The sequence below is a fragment of the Sitodiplosis mosellana genome, unplaced genomic scaffold, assembly GCF_009176505.1.
Source record: "Sitodiplosis mosellana isolate CC-2019 unplaced genomic scaffold, AAFC_SMos_1.0 Smas_scaffold_6191, whole genome shotgun sequence".
NCBI lineage: Eukaryota > Metazoa > Arthropoda > Insecta > Diptera > Cecidomyiidae > Sitodiplosis > Sitodiplosis mosellana.
Genome location: NW_022601432.1, coordinates 5,810,257 through 5,835,502, shown reverse-complemented (window position 1 = coordinate 5,835,502; position 25,246 = coordinate 5,810,257). Strand labels below are relative to the sequence as shown.

The 25,246-nt window shown below is 35.7% G+C and overlaps 4 protein-coding genes across 21 annotated transcripts in view; 2 read left to right on the top strand and 2 right to left on the bottom strand.

Moving 5' to 3' along the window:
• Positions 1-1,426: 1,426 nt before the first annotated feature.
• Positions 1,427-6,904, top strand: LOC129576882 (E3 ubiquitin-protein ligase RNF185-like). 16 transcript variants are annotated; one of them, XM_055462913.1, is made up of 6 exons: positions 2,938-4,355; positions 4,524-4,591; positions 4,710-5,330; positions 5,564-5,673; positions 5,738-5,806; positions 5,951-6,904. In XM_055462913.1, exons 3-6 carry the CDS (start codon positions 4,819-4,821, stop codon positions 6,046-6,048), a joined length of 789 nt encoding a protein of 262 aa, XP_055318888.1. In that variant the 5' UTR covers positions 2,938-4,355; positions 4,524-4,591; positions 4,710-4,818; the 3' UTR covers positions 6,049-6,904. The 16 variants fall into 16 exon arrangements, with proteins under 16 accessions (XP_055318885.1, XP_055318894.1, XP_055318878.1 ...); XM_055462910.1 differs by lacking the exons at positions 2,938-4,355; positions 4,524-4,591 and adding an exon at positions 1,427-2,070; XM_055462919.1 differs by lacking the exons at positions 2,938-4,355; positions 4,524-4,591 and adding an exon at positions 1,473-2,070 and having other exon boundaries at positions 5,738-5,800.
• A 1,080-nt stretch (positions 6,905-7,984) lies between these two features.
• Positions 7,985-10,176, bottom strand: LOC129576884 (suppressor of cytokine signaling 6). Its single transcript, XM_055462923.1, has 3 exons — positions 9,283-10,176; positions 9,022-9,198; positions 7,985-8,834 (listed from the first exon to the last, which is right to left on the bottom strand). The coding sequence occupies exons 1-3, from the start codon at positions 9,618-9,620 to the stop codon at positions 8,525-8,527; spliced, it is 825 nt and encodes a 274-aa protein (XP_055318898.1). The 5' UTR covers positions 9,621-10,176; the 3' UTR covers positions 7,985-8,524.
• Positions 10,177-12,025: 1,849 nt separating this feature from the next.
• The window catches only part of LOC129576880 (scavenger receptor class B member 1-like), a 37,258-nt gene continuing 24,037 nt past the window's right edge, over positions 12,026-25,246 (bottom strand). For 2 of the 3 annotated variants that reach the window (XM_055462887.1, XM_055462886.1), the window contains exons 2-6: positions 14,095-14,186; positions 13,768-13,989; positions 13,393-13,566; positions 13,184-13,294; positions 12,026-13,056 (exon numbers count right to left, since the gene is read on the bottom strand). In XM_055462887.1, the coding sequence (XP_055318862.1) occupies positions 12,124-13,056; positions 13,184-13,294; positions 13,393-13,566; positions 13,768-13,989; positions 14,095-14,186 (1,532 nt within the window). In that variant the 3' untranslated portion in view covers positions 12,026-12,123. Of the gene's footprint in view, positions 13,057-13,183; positions 13,295-13,392; positions 13,567-13,767; positions 13,990-14,094; positions 14,187-19,768; positions 20,786-20,999; positions 21,512-25,246 lie in introns of those variants that run through there. The other variant, XM_055462885.1, reaches the window with a different exon arrangement.
• The window catches only part of LOC129576881 (scavenger receptor class B member 1), a 68,243-nt gene continuing 67,730 nt past the window's right edge, over positions 24,734-25,246 (top strand). Inside the window, exon 1 of the mRNA XM_055462900.1 lies at positions 24,734-24,831. The gene's annotated coding sequence lies outside the window, so the exon portion shown is untranslated. The remainder of the gene's footprint in view (positions 24,832-25,246) is intronic.

Sequence of the window (25,246 nt, the reverse complement as noted above, 5' to 3'; positions counted from 1 at the left end):
TCTTTGTTGCGTCTCGAAATTTCTTTCTCCAAAAGAAAAATCCATGTGCATCTCCTTTGGCTCTTTGTTTCAGGTCTTTTTTTTTAGGTTTTACAGGTTTCAGGGGAGAACATTTTTGGAGGTGTTTGATTTTGGTGCACATCAATCGCAAATACCATGTGCCAACAGCAGCTTTCACCCAAAATAAGGTAAGAATCATTTTCAAATCATGTTTTGTTCCACATTCATTATGATGATAACAATTTTTGTAGGAATCTCTATGAATAATTGTGATTAGAATTTTTTTATATCTGATACCAAATGCAACATTTCATGTTGTATCAGTTTTATTTGTAATTTTGTCTAATTGTTTGTTGATTTCGTTTCAGGATTTCCCAAATCAATTCAAAGGCCAAAGCTATATTACATTTTTGGTGGTTCAAAAAGGTCAACGTTTACAAACGGCATAAATTCGTGAGTATTTTTTTTTTGCTACCATTCAAACAAAACGAAATGTTCCGAAATCAAACGATGAGACTATTTTTGTAGGAATCTCTATGAATCAAATAAAATGATTTCAACTTTATTACTGACATTTTATTTTCGGTTCGAATCAAATTCTTTTTCTATCGCGCAAAAAATTGCTGTTATCAATACTAATGATGGAATTTCTGATTTTCAGGTTAATGAGCCGAACAATGACCATTGAGCAATGGAAGCCGCTAAATTCAAACAATCACAACAATCAATAGAAAGATAAGAAAAAAAAACGGAATAAAAATTAATATTTGAATTGAATGAAGAAAATCGAAGTGAAAACGAAAATAAACAAAGAGAGGAAACCACAGAAATGTTGTATTTTTCTTTGTTACGAATTTCCAATTGACGCGACGAAAGAATCAACGTGGGTGTCACGTTTTCTATTTGCCATCCCCCCTCACATTCATAATTGAATCATGTGCATTGAACGAATGACACTGAACAAAAATTCTTCAGCTCTATCGGTCAATGTATTCGATTTTCAATCTTAATGCATTGGAATTCTCGGGTGCACGCTACTGATTCAAAATCTCCTACTAATTTTATACGTTGACATTTCGATTTGAAAATCTACCGATTACAACCATTGGCCGCGATTCAATGTCAGTTGTTGTTTTTTTTTATTGGTCCGACGATGAAGATGCGCTTACAGGCAACAACAACAAAAAAAATCGGCAAAAGAAAAAAGGGAAAGTAATGAACGAAAAAAACCATATTGAACAAATATCAATCGAAACACCTTGACTTGAAGTCATAACACAGGTCTGTGAATCAAATGAAGAAGAAGAAGAAGAAATATGTGACGGACGGTGCATCACTAACGCCACATAGTTGCCATCAGCGGAATCACATGCAAACGCTCTTACAAACACACACACACCGTGTGTAAGACGTAAGCGTGTGTATATACCCTACACACACACAGGAACAAGCACATTTTCTATATGGCACACAATGTAAACACAGACAGAATTCGACATTGGTGAGCGTGGAACAGCTCATACATACGACATCATACTTTGAATGTCACAACATTCGATAAAAGAAATCTAGAAACTTTTTTTTTTTGCTGTAATGTGTCGTTTTTATTCAGAGATTTTCTAAGTAGTGTGTGCGCGCGAGGAAAACGTAAGCCTCGTAATATTCGACGGAGAAACACAAGAAAGAAAAAAACTACGAATCTGCACGTAGAGAATATACAGCAATCAATTATTTGACGTACTATTTTGGAATATTGACGAGACAAGACGAGAGAAAGAGAAAGAGAGTATTGAGTGCAAGCGTACTGAAAAGAGATAGGAAAGTAAAATAAAATTAAAAAAAAAAGAAAGAAAAATAAGCGAAACAGAAGAAACGAGATTTTGGTTATACTTCAGTGAATAAAATTTTAAGTGTAAAACGCATCACGGGACTGTGTGTATTCTTTTTTTTGTTTCTTCTTCTTCTTCTTTTCCTTCTTTTCGTCTGTACATCAATTTGCGGAGACAGAAAGTGTAATAATTTTGCGATTGAAGTACGAAAAGGAATTTTAAAAATCAAAAGACATATTGTGTAAGTAAGAGGAAAAACATATCTATCATGCAAGCATCGTATTCATCTCCCCCCCCACACACACACACACACCTAGCACCAAACTTGATTTTTATTTATTTTTCATTTGCAATTTAATCGCCAATAATATATCAGTGCAAATTATCAAAACGAACCTTAAATAAGACACGAAACCGAAAATTGACATAAAAAAAAAACAACAACACAAACTACTAAGTGGATTATGGAAATGTCGTGTTGATGATGAATTTTTGTTCGACATTGGTCTAAATTTTCTATTTGATATTATAGATTTCTGTATATAGACAAGTTTTATATGGAAATGATAAAAGGAGTTCCGCAATTTCATCATAGAAATCGGTGGCAGCGGCGACGGGCGGTGTATGCTGCGCTCAGTTTCCGAATCCGTAATGTTTTCACATTTTGACATTTATGCACCTAAAAAGTGAAGTCACATAAAAAAAAAATGCATCAACATTGCAATCAACAACAGCTCTGATTGTATGTTGTTGTGCCGAAAAAGAATCAACAATTTCTGCATCTTTCTTCTCGAAACCGTTTCTGTTTCATTGTTTTTGCGCACCAATTCCCGTGTGACGCTCATAAAAACACAGATAAACATACAATGTGAACAATCAAATTTGTGCGGAATATACATATAGAATTCAAAGAAATCAAACACGAAACAATAACAACAACAAATTCAAGGCACCAAAGACGAGAGACATTCGTAGCAATCGTAGCTGTCATTCGTTTTCTATATCGTATTATACCAATGAAAAAAGAAAAAGAAATAATTTACGATTTGTGCGAAATATGTAAATACGCATATAAAATACTTTAAAGTGTATGTAATTGGTTCAGTGTTCTTATTTTCTGTCGGCTGCTCGGTTTTTTTTTTATTCGCTGCTGCTTCTTCTTTCTCTTCTATTATTGTTCGGTCTCTATTATCATTCGATTGTGTGTGCAATTTCTCGATAGAGAAATGAGAAATACAGAAGGCGAGAGGCATAGAGAGGGAGAAAGACAGAGAGTGAGCTGTAAAAGAACCTCTTAAGTGTTACCAAAGCTCGATATACATACGTGTATATATAGAGTTATAGAAGAGTATAGGCAATAATATGACGAACATGATGAAATTATTTTGCTAATTTGTGCGGCGGCGGCGACGGCGACGACAACGACAATGACAAACTAGTGGCAGTGATTTACGCGCGTGCATCCCAATACCAAAAAGAACATCTTATCTATTCCGTGTGATTATTATGTGTTTCTGTTTGTTTTAGACTCTATCCTTCGGTCCACTTTATTTTTTTGTCGCTCATTTTGCACGGAATCATCATTCTTCGCCCTGCTCCTGTCTCCGTTTCTCTTCCTCTCCCTTAGCAAAGCACAAACGAAACGAACAAATAGCAACAGTGTAGAACTGGATTATTTGAAAGACCTTGCGAACTGTACAAAAATCAACAACATTTGATTGTTCACAGCTCACGCAAAATGTTGAAGAAAAAAAAAATGCCGACCATTTGTTTGGATTGCATGCATACGATATATCATATTAGCGTCTATGTGTGCATGCCTATGTATATGCGGTGTGTTGTTTGTGTATGCATCGATGTTGAACTGACGTGTCCTTTGCTCTCCAATTAAAATAGAGTCGGGTGGTACGGTGAACTGTTGCGCTTGTTCGCACAAATACAACCGATCATGACTTTATTCAGCGCTTTGGCTTAATAATTTCCTTAATTGTTGACACTTGCACTTGAATTGTGTGGAAGAAGGAGAAAATAGTAGCAGCAACAACGTTTCACGGTGTCAGGCATGGTTGTATTAAGTGCGTACTCATGGTATTTACTACCACCTGGAAGACGATCAAAATGATTCCGTTTTGAAGAATGAAAGAAACAGTACCACTCAAGTGCCTATGCACCGAGTCAAACGAATATGAAAAACAGCAACAAGCACCACACACACACACACACACACACACACACACTCACAATCCCACGGCACATGCTTATCGTGCAGTGTTTCATTTCCTTTACGCTTCGATTGAGTATAATCGAACTTAACAGCAGCAGAACAGTTGCTTCACATTCGGGCTCGTTTGGCTACAACCATATATATTTACTGTTTGCTTGTTTCTCGTGTCGACGTCTTCTTCTTCTTTATTTTTTTTTTCTTTGAATTTCTTTCCTGCTGCTTCTTTCGAGCCTTTTCTTTGTGGTTTACACACATATATTGTATTTTTCTTCGTCGTCGTTGTCGTGGTCGTCTTTCGAAAGGTGTGTGTATGTTGCTGTAAATGTTGTTGTTGTAAAAATATATTCCGTGGACTTGGCTTCTTGTTGCTGTTGTTTTCCAGTGCTATTTTTGAAACCATTTCGAAGTTATTGTTTCAGTTTTACTGACATATCCACTTCTATTTTGTTTGTTTTTTTTTGTTCGTTCAGTTCCATTGAAAATAAAAAAATAAAATACCAATTAATGAATTAGTAGTTGACAAATGCCTTGTGCGAATGTACGTGTACCAAAAGCGATTTTCGTTTGAATTTTCGATTTTAAGTGAATATTTGTTCGGATTATGGGTGACAAGCTACGTTTTAACTTTGTTGTTTTTTCTTCTTTTTATTCGATAGGAATAAAATAATTTACATGTGACACAGGCAACCGATTTGGATCCAGTTTGTGACTGAGAAACATCGGTGTGAATAACAACAAGTAACAACAAAACTCAGAATAGCAAAAATGTCTTCGTCCGTAGACACATCAACAGCCTCATCATCCGTATCCGCATCCGCATCCACATCATCAACAATGTCAAATACACAGAGCAGCCCGAATAATGCTGCAACCGATTTTAGCACGAATCCCACTGGCAACGTGATCGGGACATCAGATGCAGCTAGCACATCAAGCCGAACAACAGAGCCAACAACAGAGCCAACAACAGCAACAACGAATCCAAAAATCTTTGATACAACAACAGAACCAAAATTTGGCGACACCGGCAAACCGAATGCCAGCGATACAAATGGCTCGAAAAAGGATGATTCAATGTTTGAGTGTAATATTTGTTTGGACACGGCGAAAGAGGCCGTTGTTAGTATGTGCGGACACTTATTCTGTTGGCCATGCTTGCATCAATGGCTCGAAACACGGCCAACACGTCAACTGTGTCCCGTGTGCAAGGCAGCAATTAGCAAAGAAAAAGTTATTCCACTTTATGGCCGCGGCAGTACTAAAGAAGAAGACCCACGGTATGTGTGTGTGTCAGAACAGCGACATTGAAAGAATATCTGTTTTCTTTTGTTTTGCTTCTTTGATATTGATAAAAAAAAACCCTAATCAAATAGGAACATTACAGTTTTTTTTTTGTAATCTAGTCTTTGGAGATTTGGTTTTGCCGCCAATTTTCCGATTGTGCCCCATTTGATTCGATTATTTTCCGAAAAAGCATACTAATTGACCATTGCATGACCATTTATTACAGTTCAAAAGTTCCGCCACGTCCTGCTGGTCAACGTACAGAACCAGAACCGAACACAACCTTTCAAGGCTTTGGCTTTGGCGATGGCGGCTTTCAAATGTCACTTGGAATTGGTTAGACAAAATGTGCTCTTATGCAAATGAAATGATTATTAATAGAACTAAATTTCTGTTTTAGGCGCATTCCCATTCGGTATATTCACATCGACATTCAATTTTGGCACCAACCTTCGCACGCAAAGTATGTGTACGTATCTCAATGTGTTCCAGCTCGATATTCATTCTATGTTTGCTCTGTCATTATCATTTTCACATCCAGATAGAATGAAAATGACATATTTTTTGTCGCCAGAGTTAATTCATCGAATTATTTTTCTATTCTATCTTGCAGATCCTAGCACAACCGTACAATTCGAAGAAGATCAGTTCTTGTCAAAAGCATTCCTCTGGGTGACTGTATTGTTCTTGGCCTGGCTTATTCTTGCCTAAAATATTTAGAAAAAGGAAGAAGAAAAAAAACCAACAGCAACACATCTCGCCGCCTCTCCATTCATCCTCCCTGCTATTCAAATTTGAAAGAAAATCATCTGTTTGATTAGAAGAGCGTAGTCAACAGCTGAACTTATAAAAATTTAGATGATGCAACATCAAAATGTCATCTGTGTACGACGATCGAAATCGGATATTGGATAAAAAGTCATTTCGATCCTTCTACACAAAATACTTCTCCTCCTTCTGCTCCTACTGCTGCTCCCCAATTTATTTTTTATATTTACTATATATTATTGAAATCGAATTGATGGCATTTTATTTTCTACACTGAAATTTTACATATTATTCGATGATTTAGTAGGCTGTATATGCATTGTGATGCTGCGCGGCTGAAGCAAAGATTCAAGATGAAATAACTGTTAAAATATGATATTTTATCCCAATTTTTTTTTTTTTTTAAGAAACAACATCAAAAATGATAATGATGATGATAATGAACAATCAACAAAAATTTACGACTATAAAATGTAAAAGAGAAACAAAATGATAGAAAAAAAATCATAAAGATGAAACAAAAAAAAAATTAAATAAGTTTATCGCAAAAAAATCCACACAAAAATGCGAAACAGACAACACGAGTATGTGTGTTGTTTGTGCCGACGTGTGATTGATTTGCGTGTTATCGTGATGTTGGGCAACAAAAAATTAAATTTAAAGTTAAAAAAAAAACAACAACAAGAGAAGAAAAGAAAAAAATCGTAAACTTATTGAAATATATACCTATTATAAATTGTACATGTGTAATTAAATTGAAATAAAAGAAATATGAATGAAAAAAAAAATGCAACAACAATAATCAAGTGTATTCAGCATCATGTTCGCAGAGAACCAAACAAATGACAAAGAATTCATGTTCGTTGGGGTTATTTAGAGACATCGCACCCATCGAACGCGGTCTGGACGATATATCGATGTTAATGTGTTTGTGACTTTATTTGGATTGTGCATCGAGAAACATCACCAATTCATATCGATCATGAAACAAAAACTAGTTATTTCATATCTGGAATGACCGGCTTTCATCGCTGTTGTTGTTGTTGCTGCTGCTGCTTTTCGTTCCTCGCACTTTTTTTTTGTTCTGTCTGCCATTTAGAAGCTCGTTTTCGTTGATTTATCCGCACATACACATTTTCAGTTGATCGATTGTTTTTCCCAGCGTATGCTTACAACGGCGTTGATGTGGTTGCCATCGATTTTATTCGCTATCGGCGAACCAACGCACTGTGAAAAAGGATTTCAATATGAAATACCCATTTTATCCACATTGCATTTAATTTATTCAATTATGTTGAATTATGCAGACGCATAATAGGACATCCAAGACATAAGTGGATATTAATGATTGTCGTTGCCATTGAAGCAGCTGTGTTTCGCTAAGTCTGACCGTTTGTTTACAATATATGCATATTCAATGTCCTTCATACTGCAATGCACTCAATCCATTTCCCTAGACAACTTGAGTGTCTTTTGTCATCCGTTAGCCAATCACTTGACTTACCATCGCACCATACGAATTCGTATATAATACGCTTAGGCGCACACCTTATTCATTTCCACCTGATCAATCTTCGATTCCATATATGTGTAGGTTTACCTGTATAAAGGTTTTGCTATCTAATTCAAATGCATCAGCGGTGGGGAGAGTAAATGATGAAGCAAAAATTAAATGCAACTTTTTTTCGTTTATTGCACAGGAAGTGCGTCGTTGTTCTTAATCCTATAATTTATTTTTTTAAATTCTTGCAGACTGACATACAATGTTCAATTTAAAAAAAAGGAAAAAACCACACAGACGCAAAATTCGTTATTTGTATGCCATAGCATTGACCCCACAGGTAAATCAACTCACAAATGAAAAATGCATTTGGTTCACTTTGGAATTACAATTTTAGCATTTATTTAAATATTAATTTGAAAGAAAAAAAAACGTCGTAGTCGTATTAGTGCGATAACAAAGACAATAGACAATAGACAAAATCAAACTTGATCTTAACCTATTTTATTGAAAAAATGAGTTTATGGATTTGAATTCGTACATTTTACGAAAGCAATTTTCAACTATTCCACTTCGTTTTTTTTTCTCTCTTCGGTTCGATGCACTCGGACTAACTTTCTGACATATAAATAGATTCAAAAAAAAAGGTGTGTATACAAATATTTTCTAATGGCTAAAAAAAGACTTAATCTCGACTGATTTCGTTTTAGCTTGATTTTTGTTGTTGTTGTGTAAAATGAGGAGATAGAAAATGAAGCGAGCCGCCAGAAGGAAGGTAATACGAAACTATTCGAATGAGATGAAATGAGACGCAGACGATATGAATCATTGTTTAAATGAATAATTTTCTTTGTGTTTCCCCGTAGTTTCGCTGCAGCGAAATACGAATACATGTATTTGATAAATGTTCGTTTGTTTTCAGCCTATTCGAATTGGCATTTCGCCGTAAATGGTTTCCCATTCTTTGCAATAGGAAATGAGTTTATTTGGTAGCGGCAATAAGTCCATTCGATCAATTTTAACAACACTTTTTTGAATCACTAATCGGCACATGTTCTGCAACGATGAAATGTCACCAAAATGCGAAATCGGGTTGGTTAGACGAACGGGAAATGGAGGTATTAATTGTGAACTTTGTTTCACATAACAGAATACATTCTCTTTGGATTTTTTCATCGCATCATCGATTAAATCTACGATGGACCGGTGCTTTGAGCTGAATGTTTGCCTATGGTAAACGTGAGAGATAACATGAAAATTAGTGAACATTTTCGATTCAATAACACTTCTCTATTAAGAATATTGCTATAAAAACAAGCAGCAATCGATAATGGCTCAATTATCTCGCTTTTGAGAGAAATCTTCAAAAGAAACGAGGGCCTTTTCAAGTGGAGAGAAAAAAAAATATCACTTACCAATAGCCATCGACAAATTCGATGCGATAATGCAATGTTTTGCCAGCAGTACGAAAACTTATCGTAAAATTGTGTAAATTTATTTGTGAATTTCGAACCAAAAATGATCCATTTGGCGTTCCATGCAGTCTTTGTTGAGCTGTGTGCCGTGATATTGGTCCCCAAAACCATCCATATCTGGTTTATGAAAGAAAATCACTTGAATTAGAAAAAGAAAATCTTTTTTCTTGCATCTAGATGAAACTGATCGGCATTATTTACCTAGCCATTTGAGCCGTAGCCCGTATCATTGCAACTTCTTCATCATTCCCGTTACCCAGTTGATCGACAATCGAATAGAGATTGGTTTCGTCTAGACCATCGGTGGTATCGTTGGCATCGATGGCATTGGTTGCATTGGATTTGTTGAAATCATTCGATGTTTGCTCCAAATGCTTATGACGGCTCTGTTTCGATATGAACTTACGGATACGCCGTGGTATCGATCGAAACCAATTGGTGCTTCCATTTGTGCTTGCCGTTGTACGTGCACTACCAACAGTGACAAACAAACCCTCATTCACAGACGGAGTTTTCGATGGTTCATCTTTGTTTGTCATAATTTCGTTTTTTTTCGGAATCCGTGTTTTGTTTAAGTACGGCGTATCATATAAAGAACAAAAGTGCAATGCAATTGCACTCGGAATTTTCAACAACCAACTTAACAAAACACCAGCACACGATAGCCTAACACAATAACAACAATAATAACAACAAAAATTGGTTTTCTATACAAATCACTTGTTCGTTTGATTTTTATCGATTTTAATTGAGCATTTTTCCCTTCGTAATAGATTGTTTTTTTTTTCGTAAGTGCGTTCTGAATGACTAATTAGGCTCTAATGGCAAAAGCAAAATATAAATAATTGTTCTTAATGTAAACGTCAGAAATTGAAACATGACAGAAACAACGAAGTTGGTTACCCATATACTTTGTTTAGCATGAAGTTGGTTATGGGCCGCGTGAGCGCTATGTTTTGAATCTAATAAATGCAGTCATTGCAATGAAAGGCACCAAACACATATCCATTCATATACAACAATATTCTTTTGGTTGTATGCCTATCAACATGTTGATGCATTATTTTGAAGAATTTTTTTTTATTTATGATTTTTTTTAGGATTTGCATGTGGATTATACTTTTATTCTTCGAAGGAGAGCTAATTGTTGATCAACACTTTATTTCTTTCAACTACTGAAAATGAGCTCTACTAATGAAAAGCTACAAAGGATCATACCAAAAACAGGATATTATTGAATCCACGGTGAATGCAAATGTTCATATTCAATTGTTCATAAACAAATCGAATCAAACCTTTCCTCCCCAAATTTTCACATTTATTAGATTGAATGTTGCACTGAATATCAGAGCGTGTTTCGAGCTGACGTTAGCAGCACTAACTAACATCAGCTGCTGACGAGTATGCGTTGCGTTGTTTTAACGCATTTGTAGTATAAAAACGAAGAGGCAAGCAAACATCTCATTGGAATGTTTGGAGAATATCTCATTTTTATAATGCAAAAGCGTTAAAACAACGCAACGCATACTCGTCAGCAGCTAATATCCTCAGCAGCTAATATCGTCAGCAGCTAATGTCAGTTCAAAACACGCTCTATTGAATATGCACCGACCGATGTTTGAAAATTGCAAGCAGCTATTTGTCTTCGACTGAGTTAATTTTGAAGGAATGTTCAACTTGGGATAATGCCAATCATAATCCACATTGTTTAATCGAAGAATGTTTTTATTCAGTGAAAATTGTTAAATCGTTCAAAGTACAATCTGATGTTAGGCTAACTATATGGCAATCTGAACTTTCAATTCGAACCAAATTCAAGGTTGTCACAATGTTGGAAAAATATTTGCAAACTAAACGCCATAAAACTTAGTTTTTTATCATTGTTGGTACAAAAATTGGAATTTACCAGTTTGAAATTGGCCAATGAGTGTAAAATATCGACTTGTGCTTTGAAAATGACAATTCTTCTCATTACAACGATATTTCCAGTTATGGCTGTATATTTTGGCTGCCCTCAAGTGGAGCTCACTGGTTTCAGATGATTAAAACTATGTTTGAAGTTTTATTAAAGGCAAAAGGTTGGTCAACATGTGGCTTTACCAACAGTCGGTTCTACGCCGGTGAGCTGATTTCAACCAAAAATTGTTACTTGAATTATAGCGAAAGATAGAAAGGAAGGGAGGTGGTGATATCCCCAAACTGTATGTCGGACATTAAATTGCAAGGATTTATCTATCAAATAAACCAAGCGGTACGATCAAAATATCGGAATTTGTGTTTTTTATTTCAATATCAAAAAAACGGATTTAAAAAAAAACACCCTTTATATATACATAAAACAATTTTTTATATTTTTCTCAGCTTCGAAATTGGAGCGATCATACTGGACAGACACATACAAAGTGGTGTTCTGATGTAGATAGAGAAATAAGACAGCCGCAGCTATCCATGATATTCACAAATAGAATTTAATCACTTTGTATGTGTAGAAGGATCAACACTTTCAAGATGGATCAAACATACAGTTTGACCGAAATCAAACTTGCATCCGATTCTCGTATAAATCGTTTTCTTTAACACTGAGTCGTGATTTTTGTTTCATATGAATTTCTAATATTCTTGCATACTGAGAAAAGAAATTTATTGGTTTCTCTAAGCTATTTCCGATATTAACTCATTACGAACCAAAGAAAGTGCTAGAACAAACCAGTTTGCAAATATATGGAACGCCGATTTCAACACGACTATTCGGCGGATGCGTTCAAAAGGGCAATCCTGAAGAGAAAAGAAAAATGAGTTATTACCTCTACGTATTTTTATCTGGTTTGATTCTTGGTGCCGCACGTATAGCACCTGCCAATTGAATGTGCTTACAAAACATTATCTCTACCACCTAGACGGAAACATGCAACATTTATTTTCAAGAAATCAAAAATGTCGATTATTTTCTTTCAATTTGTTTATTTTTAAAATTTAATATCATTTTGGAGTGATTTGTTTTTTAAAATAACCTAAATTACTTGCTGATTGTTATTACAGATTTTATTCTTTGACCAGATAATTTGATTCGGTGTGTGTTCGTAACGGATCATTTAAATCGATCGTAACTAATTCTTCGATGGTAACCGTACCGGCCTTTTTAATATCTTTAATGCCTTTAAATTTGCCTTGATCGCTTTCGGTGTTTTTGAGATAGCATCCGGCTACAAGCATTGTTACACTCACCGCCAATCCAAACAATGACCCGTAACGCAGTGACATTTGAATTGCATTCGCACTGAACGTACTATGATAGATCATGGCCCGAAGCTCTTCAGGTACTTCATCCGATGTCACTTCCATCCACATGACTGGCAGTATTTGTTCGTTTTCGAAACGATTCAATTCGCTTCGTTCGGCTTTGTGTACTTGAGCATTGATTTGAAACCGTGATGAACCGGCCATTGGGAATGCCAATCGTGGATGCACATCTGCGAACGTTAAATGTTCATTTTCATTTGGCGATAGACCGTCAATATTCTCAAACAATTTATCATCGCCGTACAAAAAGTGTGGAAATGATGAATAGATTGGTGCATCAAAGCATAGTGTTGCATTGAATACACCACTTGGTGCACATTTGCCAGATCCAATGTCGCAGTAACACTCATTTGCTGGATTTTTATCTGGATTATCGAAGACATTACGTGGTGCCTTGTAACGATAGGCGGGTACACCATTGAACAAGCTCACCTCTGAATCATAAACCATTGGGAATTTGCGACAAAATGCTTTGATAAACACTTCGAGTTTGTGCTTTTTGTCCATTAAATGTGGAGGGAATTGGGATCCGTCAGAGCCGTCAACGCGATTACACTCATTCGTTGACCAGAAATTCATACGTGGCTGCCCTTTAAAATTGTCAATCACATTTAGCTTTCGAATATCATCAACACCTGAGTTCACCGTAAATGTTTCTTCACTGGTCCCATTTCTCTGTGAAGGAAGAAATTGTTTTTTTATTTTTTGAAGAAATAAAACGTTAAATAATTGAATTTAAAGAAAAGTACTAGAATTGAAGTTGTCGATTATTATTTTTTTTTTTAAATTTCCATATATTTACCGTAACTAACATGCCGAACTTATCGAATTTGGGTTTGCTGTCACCATATGTCTTTGATATCTCTATCAAAGGGTCATCGTAACCCCACAAAAATGAATGTGCTGGCACATGCTGAAACACACACATGGATTTTGGTTTTTAGTTTATTTCAATGAATTTTCAATTGTTTGTCAGGATATCAGTGCGATTTTGTTAAATAAAAACCCTACCACGAAAGGTTTCAAGGTAATAGCAAAGGTGGCAACGTTGAATGCGGCGGTTTTCAAGTAATCCCATTTTAATGATTGCCAGGCAGCTGTCAAAAATGGCACATTTGGCACAATTAACGGAACAAATTGATGGGCGGCCGATAACTCTGGACGAAAATCAAATGATCGATGCTCCTACAGAATGGAAAAGAGTTAAATTCAAATAATTTGCTTAAAACTAAATGACAAAACTGTAGTGGTTTTTTTGTTTTTAAAAATTACATTTACATATATCGAAAAAATGACTTGTAACATTTTGATGATTTTCAAATATTGAATCAAAGTCACATCAATTTCGGTAGATGCATTGAACAACAGCAAAAATCAAATGTTTACCCGATAAGAGATGGTGTTATTGTCATTGTATACAACTTCGACTTTTTGGGTTTTCTCGGTATAGACAAACGGTCCGATATCTTTAACTATCAGCTTCTTATCTAGGCCATCTAAAAATCGTTCCGTATTTGTATAATTGAATATGTGCACTTTTAACTGTGGATTCAATGGCGGCTGGATGAAGTAATGTAAGGCAGTTGAATTTTTTGCTAACACTAAAGACTTTCCGGGATAAAAAATATACAAAGATATTCATTAAAAATTGATCAAGATATTTATTGGCTCATTCATTTCTATTCGGAAATATTCGTTCACAGACAAACTTACAGAAACAATAGAATCGTTGTAGAGTTCTGTAAACCACATCACAAAGAAGACGGCTCCACTGATAAGAAATACGACGATGAGGATGAACATCACTGTAAATAAACAAAGGGGGAAATTTTGTTATTGTTTTTAAAGTATGAAGTATGAACAAGATGAGTATTTTTTCTGTGTCGCCATTTTTTTTTTTCCGAAGACATAACAATATTCGGTAATTTCGTGAATATGTTTTTTTTTTCTTCTTTCATTTTCAATAAATCACATCTTTGTTGCGTGTATAATCAAAAGATATGGTTTCATCAACAGTTTGAGAGATAAAAATGTGGTGTTGTTATTGTCTGGCCGTTGGTCAGCGTGCTGTTTATATTTATTTTGTTCAATTGCACTGTCTGATTTTTTTTGTTTTTCTTCTTGTCTTTTGAACATATAAATATATATTTTTTCGATCAGTCAAGGTTGTCGAATGCGAAAAAATCATCGTTTGTTGTTACTTCAGAAGTGAACATGAAATTAGTGACTAATTACTTTAAACAAATGCGATGGCCACAAATAGTTTGTGTGAGTCGAAGCATTGAACAGAGGATGAAAAATACAACAATCGAAAAAACTAGCACAAAAGTGCTCAATATGGCCAATGCAACATCTATTGACTAGATCGAGAGGAGAGTAAGTTCATCTGACTTTGTTGTGAAAGAGAAGAGTAAGTTTCTTTCGACTCAAAAATGGTTAAAGGCGAGTATGTTCATTTTTGGCGGGTCCTCGCGGTTTTCCACGGTTTTCGCGGAACTGATAAGAGATAACAACTTGGTGTCTTCGGCAAAGTTGTAGCACTCGAGGTCTTCTATAACATTGCTGAAGTCAGTTATCTCTTATCTCTTATCAGCTCCGCTAAAAGCGCGAAAAATGATAAGAAAAAAAAAGTTCTATATAAAATTTGCTTTTTTATGTGCGCGATTTGCGCGCAACTCATAAGAGATAAGAGATAGATGTCTTCAGCAATGTTAAAGAAAACCACAAGTACTACAACTTTGCTGAAGACACCATTTTGTTATCTTTTATCAGTTTCGCGGAAACCGTGAAAAACCGCGGAGGCTAGACGGGATGCCAACATACTTCCTTTTAACGCAGATAGAATCAACAGAAATCATACTCTCCTCTTTCAAAATATATTAGAATTTTTTCGCATACTCTCCTCTCGATCTAGTCAATAGACATAATTTTTGTTTGAAAAATTACCCCAAAAATTGAATCTCCGATAACAAAAGTGTTCACCTTCACAAAGTCTTTTCAATAACCACATGATAAATTGTTATTTATTCAATTCATTAAGATTTTACCCCGAACATTTAAGAAGAGCCGGTAAATTCAAACGGAACCCAAACAACTACAGAAATGGAATATTGTAATAAAATCTCCAATTCCACGTCATTTGAACGAAGTCCTTCGTTCATAAAATGCAGATAACATAGGAAATAGCACAAAAATCGACCAAATTTAAAAGCTTAAAGAATTTCAACTCAATGATATTCGAAGACGATTGATATATTGCTCGAATTTATGTGATTGATCCCACTAAATTTCTATGGCATAAAAATGAGCACACTTCCAACAATTCGAAATCATGTGGCCATTTAAAAATCGTTAACTTAGCTAAACTTTCGGTGATTGTGGGTGTTAATTGACCGTTAATACTATTTTAATAAGAAAATTAGGTAATGACATTCGTGACCATTGGGCCACGGTGCCATTTGTATACGATAGAAAATGGTCAATCTAAAAATAACCCAAGGTATCAAATGTACGTACGCGGCAATGGAAAAAAGTGGCCAATTTGTATCAAATGCATAGCCACAATTGATACAAAATTATCATACACGCGATGACAACGGTGAATTTCTTAGTGCACGTGTACCAATCAATGCTGAAATTATACATAGTATATGTAATAGAAACTGTTTCGTTGGAGCAAAAACAAAATGTGCATGTGTGTGTATGTGTGTGACGAAATCAGAAAAACACAATATTTTCATATTGACTCAACAATTGTGTCGATGTGTGGAAATTGCGTTTAAACGGGCGAGATGTACAGTATTGTTAATGGAAGACAGAGAGTCGGTCGTCGCATCTGCTGTTAGTACAGTGATATGCAAAACATACATGGAATTTCTCTTACATTTTCTAGATGATCAATCAAGCATGAGAAGGAAAGAAGAAAAAAAAGGCAACTAAATAATAATATTGACTTATGTAATTATATTTGATTTGGTAGCGTCTTCAACAGTCGTTGTTTTTTTCCCTGTTCATAGATTTTATATCAAAAAGAGGAAATCCCAATCGAACATATGCACACACACATACATTTGGATGCAGAGTTCATTATATTGATTGACTTTTTGAACGGGCGCGCTCTTCTTCTTCTTTCACAAAATTTCATTTTCAAAATGAACTATCGCTTTTTTTTCTGCTGCTGTTGTGGTTGTGGTCTGCACTTACTGATTGCGTGGCAAACGTATTAGTCATTTCTGGTCGAATACGACACACAAAAAAACGTCTGTACAAATTTGCCTTTTCAACTCTGCTCTTTTGTGAGTGCGGTGCGGAACCAAATAGAAAAAAAATTGAATCTTTGAGCAAGCACTTTTCATTTTGGAAAAAAGTCCATATTCAAACCGAGTTCGATACACAAATGAAGCGCATAATGCAGCAGCGTAAATGCTGACCATCATTAGAGCTAATTGAAAATGAATTCGAACCAAATGATTCAAATACATTCCACAAACTTTTTTCCTTTGCATTCAATGGTCCATTTGAATTCTTTCCCATTTCTTTTGTGTATGTGTATGTGCAGACCATGTTGAAATTTGCAATTAAACGTTGATTGGATTACTGCTCAACAGTGGCAGTGATGACGGCATTGGCAACGGAGATTGAGGGGATTTTTAGAACTTTGGCCATTGATTAATATTTGTTTTCGATTGGAATAGTTTTAGCAATTTATTGAAGCGTTGTTGTTTGATTACCGAATCAGCCACATTTTCTCTCTCCCGCTCTCTCTCTCTCTCCCGCACTTTATTTTTGGTGAAACATTCCGAATTAGGGTCATTTCATGGGAATTAACTAACGAACAGAAAAGTTTGCTTCAGAGATTCCATTCGAAATTCCAGATAATTATGTGATTTCTTGGAAATTTCCGGTTCGAATTGAAGACGGCTACTGTGTGTATGTAATCACTGCGAAATGCTTTAACTTGTGTTTTTTTTCGTTTTCTTCATTTTTTTTTCAAAATAATGTATTCGTAAGAAAAGTTATCGATGAAGCATAATATACAGTGACGCGTATGATGTACGCGCATCGAAATTGTATTTGATTTCGACATAGGTCGAAAGGAACAAAGCAATAAAATACCTATAAAATGAAATGATAAAAACCAGAGTGAATGCAGATAAGATTTTACCAGATTTTGATTTCATTGACGAAGTGTTCGGTGACCTTTTGTATCTAGGCAAGTGATAATATGCAGACGTCAAAAAGCGTCCATGGAAAATCTCCTACTTTTCTCGCACCATTTGTGCAGTCAAAATGAAAAAAAAATAGGGAGCCAACCATTCATTTGTTTCCATGCGAATAACGTTTAACAATGGGAATAACAACAACATTTTACCGGATCTGAAATGAGTTTTGCGACTTCATTTCTCCCTTCACGCTTTCAACATCAAAACATTTACAATATTATTTATAAAAATACACATCGATGCAAGATGAACTGAAAATAAAGATCCTTATCAACACACAGACGGAAAAGAAGTAAATTGAATACGTCAAATGGAATCAATAAAAGGGAACATGGAATTGCAGCGTTCTATAAAACAATGTTATTCTTGATACGGTTTTTGCAATTGATGTCGTTGTTTTCATTCATTCGTAAACATGTGTGTGTGAGTCACATTGTGCACACAATATGAGATGATAGGAGATGAAGAGATGTGTTTTGTGTGTGAGCTTCGAATAAATGACGTGGGTCTACGTTTGTTGAGATTACTGATAATGATATTCATTACAAATTGATTCCAAGTAAGGTTAAGGACTTCATAATATCTACATTATACTAGAGGCTTATGTTACTAACGGGAAATTTTACTAACTGAAAAAAAAAACACCATAACTTTCGGCGGTCGAAAAATGAGATGGGATTCTTAACAGAGAAAAAAACGAGTCATGGTTATATCACTGAGACACCAAAAATTGATTGTGGCAGACAAAACTGAATGTGGTTCGATTGGTTGTGAACAACGATGCGAAACAAAAAAAAAAGGCGACAAATACAAACGATGGGGGTCATATAAAAAGGTCTTTCACGATGCGATAAGAAATTTGAAAATAGTTTTTACTCAGTGTCACACTGACACCGTTTCTCTCTCTCTCTTTATGTGTGCCTTGCACATAATTTTTTTTCGATATTGGTTGCCTTCTTCCCTCGGTTAACGGAACCATTTTTCAATTTGTCACACGAAATCAGCATCGATCGTGGCATTGAAAATTGTTAGAATTCTGTTTTTTTTTTTGTGAACCTAACTATATCGTCTGTCGCGCTAAAACGTGATAGCAATTTTTATATTATTTATTTCGTTATCAGACACCCGAAAAATTTGGTATTCGATACAGTGTGTTGTGTGACACAACTTGTGTCGGTCTTCCACATTTGGACAACGTTTGAAAAACTAATATGTTTATCAATGGGGTGTTTCTTTTTTTTTGCTGTTTTTCTCTCTCGTTGCTTTTTTTCAGTAATGGATCACTTCATTTCGCATTTGTTGACGTGATTGTTATGAAAAATTGATTGCAATTAGACTGATAGCAAATGAAATAGCTTGATTGTGATTAAATTTGTCACATTTACAGTGACCGTCTTTTTGTTGTTGTTTAATTTGATTCCATGTCGCACAGATTTACTGTGCGGATTATACGTGTGTTGTGTTTGAAATCATTTCAATAGTTCATTGATTCGTGCGTTCGAGGCATATTGAGTCGTTTTTTTTTTAAATATTCTTTGCTGTTTTGCTAACGCAAAACGCGTCAATTTTGCACGCATATCAATCATATGTACTCTCTCATCTACATATCATCTATTGTGTGTCGTTCTCTCTGCCATAGCTTAGTACGTCTGTGTGTGTGTGTGTGTGCTCGCGCACATAATTCCCAATATTCAAATTGATTATTTATAAATGAATACAAACTCTGAGATAAACAAGAGTACACGTATACTGTGTGTATAAAATACGCAATTTCGCGAACGAAAAAAAAACCGATTTCACATTTATTAAATTCTCTTCGTTCATTCGTTCGCCAAAGTTGTGACGATAAGACTGAGATTAACGGGGGGAAAAAACATTGTAGTTTGTCATAATGTGTTTCTTCCGTTTTAGCAAGTGTTCATTTTTCCCACTTTAATGAGCAATGGAATCGATTTTGTTTGATCGCTCCACATCATTTCAAATGTCCCCTTTGCTCTCAAACTGAAATCTTTTAATGAAAACGGTCACAGAACAACAACAAAACGACAATAACAGATATTCCAGAACGAAACAATGACACATTTATTTTGAAATGTGACAAACACATGTTACTTTTTTTTCGCTGCGTTTTCATTGATGCATCAAATATCTAGGTTTTCACTTACTGATTAGACGTGCTTCGCGAATGCCGCAGATTTGTCGGTTAACTGATTTTTCGTCGCATTCTTCATAGTCACTGCGGAATCGAATCAATTTTAGCAGGCTTTGAATTGCATCGGGCTTATTTGGTGGTGGTTGAATGACTTGCGTTGCAATTGTAATGCCATTTATTGAAGATGGATTACGACTGTGTCCGTTACGATGAACACTCACTGTTGTTTGTTGCAGAACACATGATTGTGTCGTCGCTGTCGTCGTCGTCGTCGTCGTCGTCGTCGGTGGTTGTGATGGTGGTGGTGTTGTTGTTGTTGGCTGTTGATGTTGCATTGGCGCAACGTTATTCGATTGTAGATCGACTAATTTTGGATAGTGGACCATTGTGGACTCAACATTATCCTCATCATCTTTATCATAATCATAATTGTGGAGTGTGTGTTTGAAATCTACATTTTCTAATGGTTTGGCCATTATTTTTTTTTGGTTTTTGATTGATTTTTTTCTTCTGATTCCGACGCAAGGTTCTTTTGATAAACTCACAAACACACGAACAACAGGAAAATTTAGCACAAAATTATCTGGAGCATTATCACATGCACAATTTAAATATCACACAAACGGTCGATATGAAATTTTTGCATTTAAATTATTTTCCCCTGTTTTTTTTGTTGCTGTTGTTGTTGTTGTTGCTCTTATTTTACTGGTATCCTTTTTTACTGTCACAAATAATTTGGTTTGTTTTTGATAAATCACGTAAAATTCCCAGCTTAAGAATTGATAAGAGAGCAAGCGAAAAAAAAAATTGAATTGCGCGAAGAAAAAACGAACGATGGTAGTGGATGACGCGCGTTCGTTTGTTAAATCGTAATTTTCAAAAAATAATCGTTAGATGATGACTGCTATTGTTGATTTCGTTTTCCAGGACACACCAAATTGTAACCGTATCCAACAATCTAACGCGATACAGTGATGCGTCTGCTATGAAATCATTTTTCGACTCAGGAATGAAAAATTATCTCGACCGACTGAGAGAGAGAGAGAGAAAGAGTGAGAGTGTGAATTTTGAGCCAAGCTCAAAGGGTCCCTTTGATGTGTGTATATGTATTGATGCACATGGAATTGGTTTTTCGGTGTCTATCGGGCGAAAAATGTTCTGCTGCTTTCGATGATGTGCATGTAGTTATGTGTGAATAAGTGTGTGTGCGTATGCTTCGCTGTACCAAACACCAAAATACCTACATGATGAATCGTGTACATCGAATTGCCTGTGTCGGTGTTATCAATGTGCCTTCTGACAAGGGAAAACACTGTGTGTTTACTGTACTTGCGATTGCTTTACGTACATTTTTCAATCTATTTCATGTGTTCTTCGTATGTTTTTTTGCTTCTTCTTCGTTTTTCTTCTTCACTTTTGTTTCGTTTTTGTCTCTATCTGGAGCTGCTTATTTTCAATTCACAATTTTTCCACTCTCAAGTGTCAATAGTTTGTGTGACTCTGTTGTTGTTGTTGCATCATTCATCCAAGATTCGATGAAAATTTATGTAAATGTATGTATTTCATTATCAGTTTGCCGAACCATATAATATACCACACAAAAGTAGTGTCTTTTTTTTAATGTTTCCATACACAAACATGCACTAAATCGACACATCAAAATCTTAGACACATTTTAAGCAGAATCACACATTAAAAAAAACCTTTTGAAACACACCAAAGAAACAATACTCGCAACAGAAGCAGCACTTGGCGCAACCACTTTTGCTCTGAAAAATGAATGGAGTCGACTATTGCCAAAAATAAATCGAAGCATGGAATGTGAAGAGAAAAGTGGTCTAAATGCTTTCCCGTTTGTATGTATTTATGTGGATGTCATGTTTTATCAGTGCCCGATGCTGCTGTTGCTCGGTTATAGTTGCTATTGCTGGTGGTGTTGCTCTTGGTCCCGACGTTGCTGTTCGCCGCCACTATTGCTGCTGCGTTGCTGTCGACGGGCGCTGATAACAGGCAGCCAGATGTGAAAGATGGAAAGAAGAGCATTGTGTACATACACGTCTATATTTAAAAATACGTTTGCGCGTTGATGTCTATGATGAAGAACGACGTTTTGAGCGAGAGAGAGAGAGAGACCAAACATCTATCAGACCCCATAACATGATGCTGTTGAATGCACCATCTTTCACTTTCATTATTCATTTTCCATTTAGAATCTGTGTTCGCAAACTGGGAGAGAATGTCAGTGTGTCGGTGTGTTTGTTGTTGTTAATGTTGATGGCGCGCACTCTTTCAACACTCATGAATAATGCAAAAGGCATGGATTTAGCACAATAATGACTTGCATACAGTTTGTGATTTTTTTTTCGTTCATTCCCGAAACAAAATCACTTCTCCATGTTATGTTCGATTCAATGATGGGCGATGAAACTATTCTCTCTCAATGTATAATAATATTCAAATGGAAATGTTTACAATATGTGGCGACCCCAAAGAAATTGACACATGTTGAAATTCAAATGGAATACATTTGAATTTCTTTTTTGTCTCTCTGTCTATTCGCGGGATGCTTTCGTTAGAAAAATCTTTGTGGTTGGTTTCTCATTAGTTTGAAGAAAGAAAGAGAGAAAAAAATATACGAAATTGGAAATTTACGTGACCAGCACCGAATTCATTGTTGATTGAATTCAATTACGCTCGTGCACACACGCAGTTACTGTACAAAAGACCCAACCGATAAAAGCGGCGATCACTTGTACATCGCTTATTTTTATGTTTATTTTTTTCATCGTTGTTTCGCCCTTTTTTTTAAATAAAAAATGAGTAAAAAAACACTCATTCACATGACACAAATGAGTTTCGGTACAATCAATCAACGATTTTGAATATAATACAAAATACAGAAACACACACACACACACATTTATGCGGATAAATATGAATATATCTTAACAAATTGCTGACGCAAAACCACACAAACACACATTTTGATTATTAAAGTTTGATGGAACACATTTTGATGTCTGTATTCATCAAATTCTAATTTTTACTCATTACATTTATTCAATGGAACATCAATCTCATACCAAAAATAAAATATGTACGTGGCGAGTGTGTGTGTGTGTGTGTGTGTGTATGATGCGGCTGTCGTTTTTCCTGTTCAAAACAAAATTGTTTAAAAGATGTCAAGATGACATTTAATTTGCATGAAATACAACCGATTTTGTAATACATCTCTCCATCTCTATCTCTCGAATAAGTTATGCTATTATTCTATTTCTAACATGACAATTGGTGCCGGATACCTATTTGAATCGAATTCGCCCATTTGAAACGCATAACACGCGGTGGCGATTGCATAGATTGAGAATGTTTGAATTGGAAAAAAATGCGCAGCAAGAGAATCACTTTGGAATAAAATGAACAAAAAAAAATAACGACAATAATAATCACAATTCAAAAAGCACCTTGAACGTGGTTTACAAATTGTGTCTGTGTGTCGAAATCTTGACAAATTTCATGCTGGACAACGGCTTGACGTCTGGCTCATGTTGGGATGAATGGATTTTTTTTTTCATCGCAAAATTTGTTTGCATTTTGACAAATTCTTGCAATAATAAAATCAGACGGTTGAAACACACCAGTTGAAGCATTCAGTCTCAATTGCATAGCCAAATTGACAAAAGAATTTACTGCCCAAAAAAACAAACGAACGACGAAAAAAAAACAACAAACTCGTTCCATTCATCTTTCAGGACTGACAAAGAAAAAACTAAACGAAACAGCAAGCAAAAATGTGTTGTAAAAATATTTTGGAGAGATAATGACACTTTGAACTGGATACCCCATTATACAACTGTATCTGCAATGTGACCGAAAGCGCATATCATAAGACCTGTATTTAATTAGAAATATTTCGTTGTGGAATTTGTTGGTGTGTACGTGTGTTGTCGTGTCATATGTGGTGGTCACAACGTTCCACCATTCCAAATTCCCGTATGCAAATTAATTTTTGCACTCAAAAACTGTTTCGTACTTGTCGAATACACACATGCCGTACTCTACATTTTTTTTTCTCGTTATCTCTTTGCTCTAAGCCACTCTAAGCCAAGCGAGGCAATAGAAACCATTAAAAGTTCATAGCCACATACTGTGAAACCAGTTTAAGAATAAGCTCGGTGTGTGACGACGCGGAGGTAACATACGAATTTATTTTTTTCTTTACCGTAACCAAAGTATTTGGCCGTCGTTTTTCCAATAAAATCTATTTTCTCTCTGGTTTGTGCAAATGAGAGCGAGTGCGCACCAGAAGAAAAAAAAACTACACATGTCGGAGGTGTTGAACATTGAACAAAACCGTAGGCCATTTCAACGTTTGTTGCAATGAGTATTTTTTTCATGCTTTTCCGTTCGATGAATGAGTGAATGGGTTACAAGTCCAAAGGACCGAAGACACAAGCACATAACACACACATTCGGCATGCATGATCGAGCATTTAGACGCTGGGAAATGTGAAAATTGTGCATGAAATGATCACGGATTGTGTGTCGGTTGATATATGCCACACATATAGAGATGATTACAGAATATGGCTCGAATAGAATGTATTTGTGAGCACCAAGCGCGCATATATATTCGATATATAAATTCGAATGTAGTATAAAAATGAGTGCGATTCATCGCACTCGCTACGTACGTGCCCAATTGTTAATTGGGAATTAAAAATAATGCGTCAGTTGAATTTGAACCGTCGAATGAGTCACACACATACACAAGTCTCAATTGTGAGTTAATCAGACGGCCGAGAAGGAGAAGAAGCAGAAGAAGGAGGGAAAAAGAAGGTTTTTGAAATAAATATTACAATCGGCGACGAATGGCGGTGCGGTCAATGTAAAATAATATATAAATCGTGTTCGCCACTGCGCCGTTCAATTGCCCCACAGCATAAATTCTGATCGGTTTTGGCAAAAGCGCGCATGCAGTCTACGAGTACGTACGATAACGGAAAGTATTCGCTTTTATCGTAGAACCGTAATCACGCGAATGGTTGTGCCAATTTGCAATTGGGTTGATGTTTTGTTAGTTGTTTGTTTGTTTGTTTTTTTTTTCTTATTTGTATTTTCTTTTCTACTTTTATATACGGTGTGTACCGTCTGCAATTTCATTTTGGAGAATTTGCTTAAATCTTTCGAAATAGTTGAAAATAAACTCGATACAAATATATTTTTTTGCCCGCTATGCTTTGTGTAAACACGATGGAGAAAAAAAAAGTTCCAAATATTTGACGAATGTGCAAATATATATAGTCAGAGAAGGGAAAAAAGTGTAGCGTCGCTATCGTGCTTTCTGATGATCATAGCTCGCGAACGGTGGCTGGCTGGTTGGTTGGCAAGTGAGCAAGCGAATGAACGTGCGCGCTCGCGCACACGCTTTTGATCAGTTTGCAGTGTGTGTGTGTGTGTGTGTGTGTGTGTGTGTGTGTGTGTGTGTGTG

Bases quoted from the DNA above. Each gene is read 5' to 3' on its own strand.
- LOC129576884 (XM_055462923.1), bottom strand. From the start codon at position 9,620: ATGACAAACAAAGATGAACCATCGAAAACTCCGTCTGTGAATGAGGGT. The intron at 9,199-9,282 runs GTAAATAATGCC...TTCATAAACCAG, and splicing joins GCTACGGCTCAAATGGCTAG to ATATGGATGGTTTTGGGGAC. The intron at 8,835-9,021 runs GTAAGTGATATT...CGTTTACCATAG, and splicing joins GAATTTGTCGATGGCTATTG to GCAAACATTCAGCTCAAAGC.
- LOC129576882 (XM_055462903.1), top strand. From the start codon at position 4,819: ATGTCTTCGTCCGTAGACACATCAACAGCCTCATCATCCGTATCCGCA. The intron at 5,331-5,563 runs GTATGTGTGTGT...CATTTATTACAG, and splicing joins ACTAAAGAAGAAGACCCACG to TTCAAAAGTTCCGCCACGTC. The intron at 5,674-5,737 runs GTTAGACAAAAT...TTTCTGTTTTAG, and splicing joins TCAAATGTCACTTGGAATTG to GCGCATTCCCATTCGGTATA.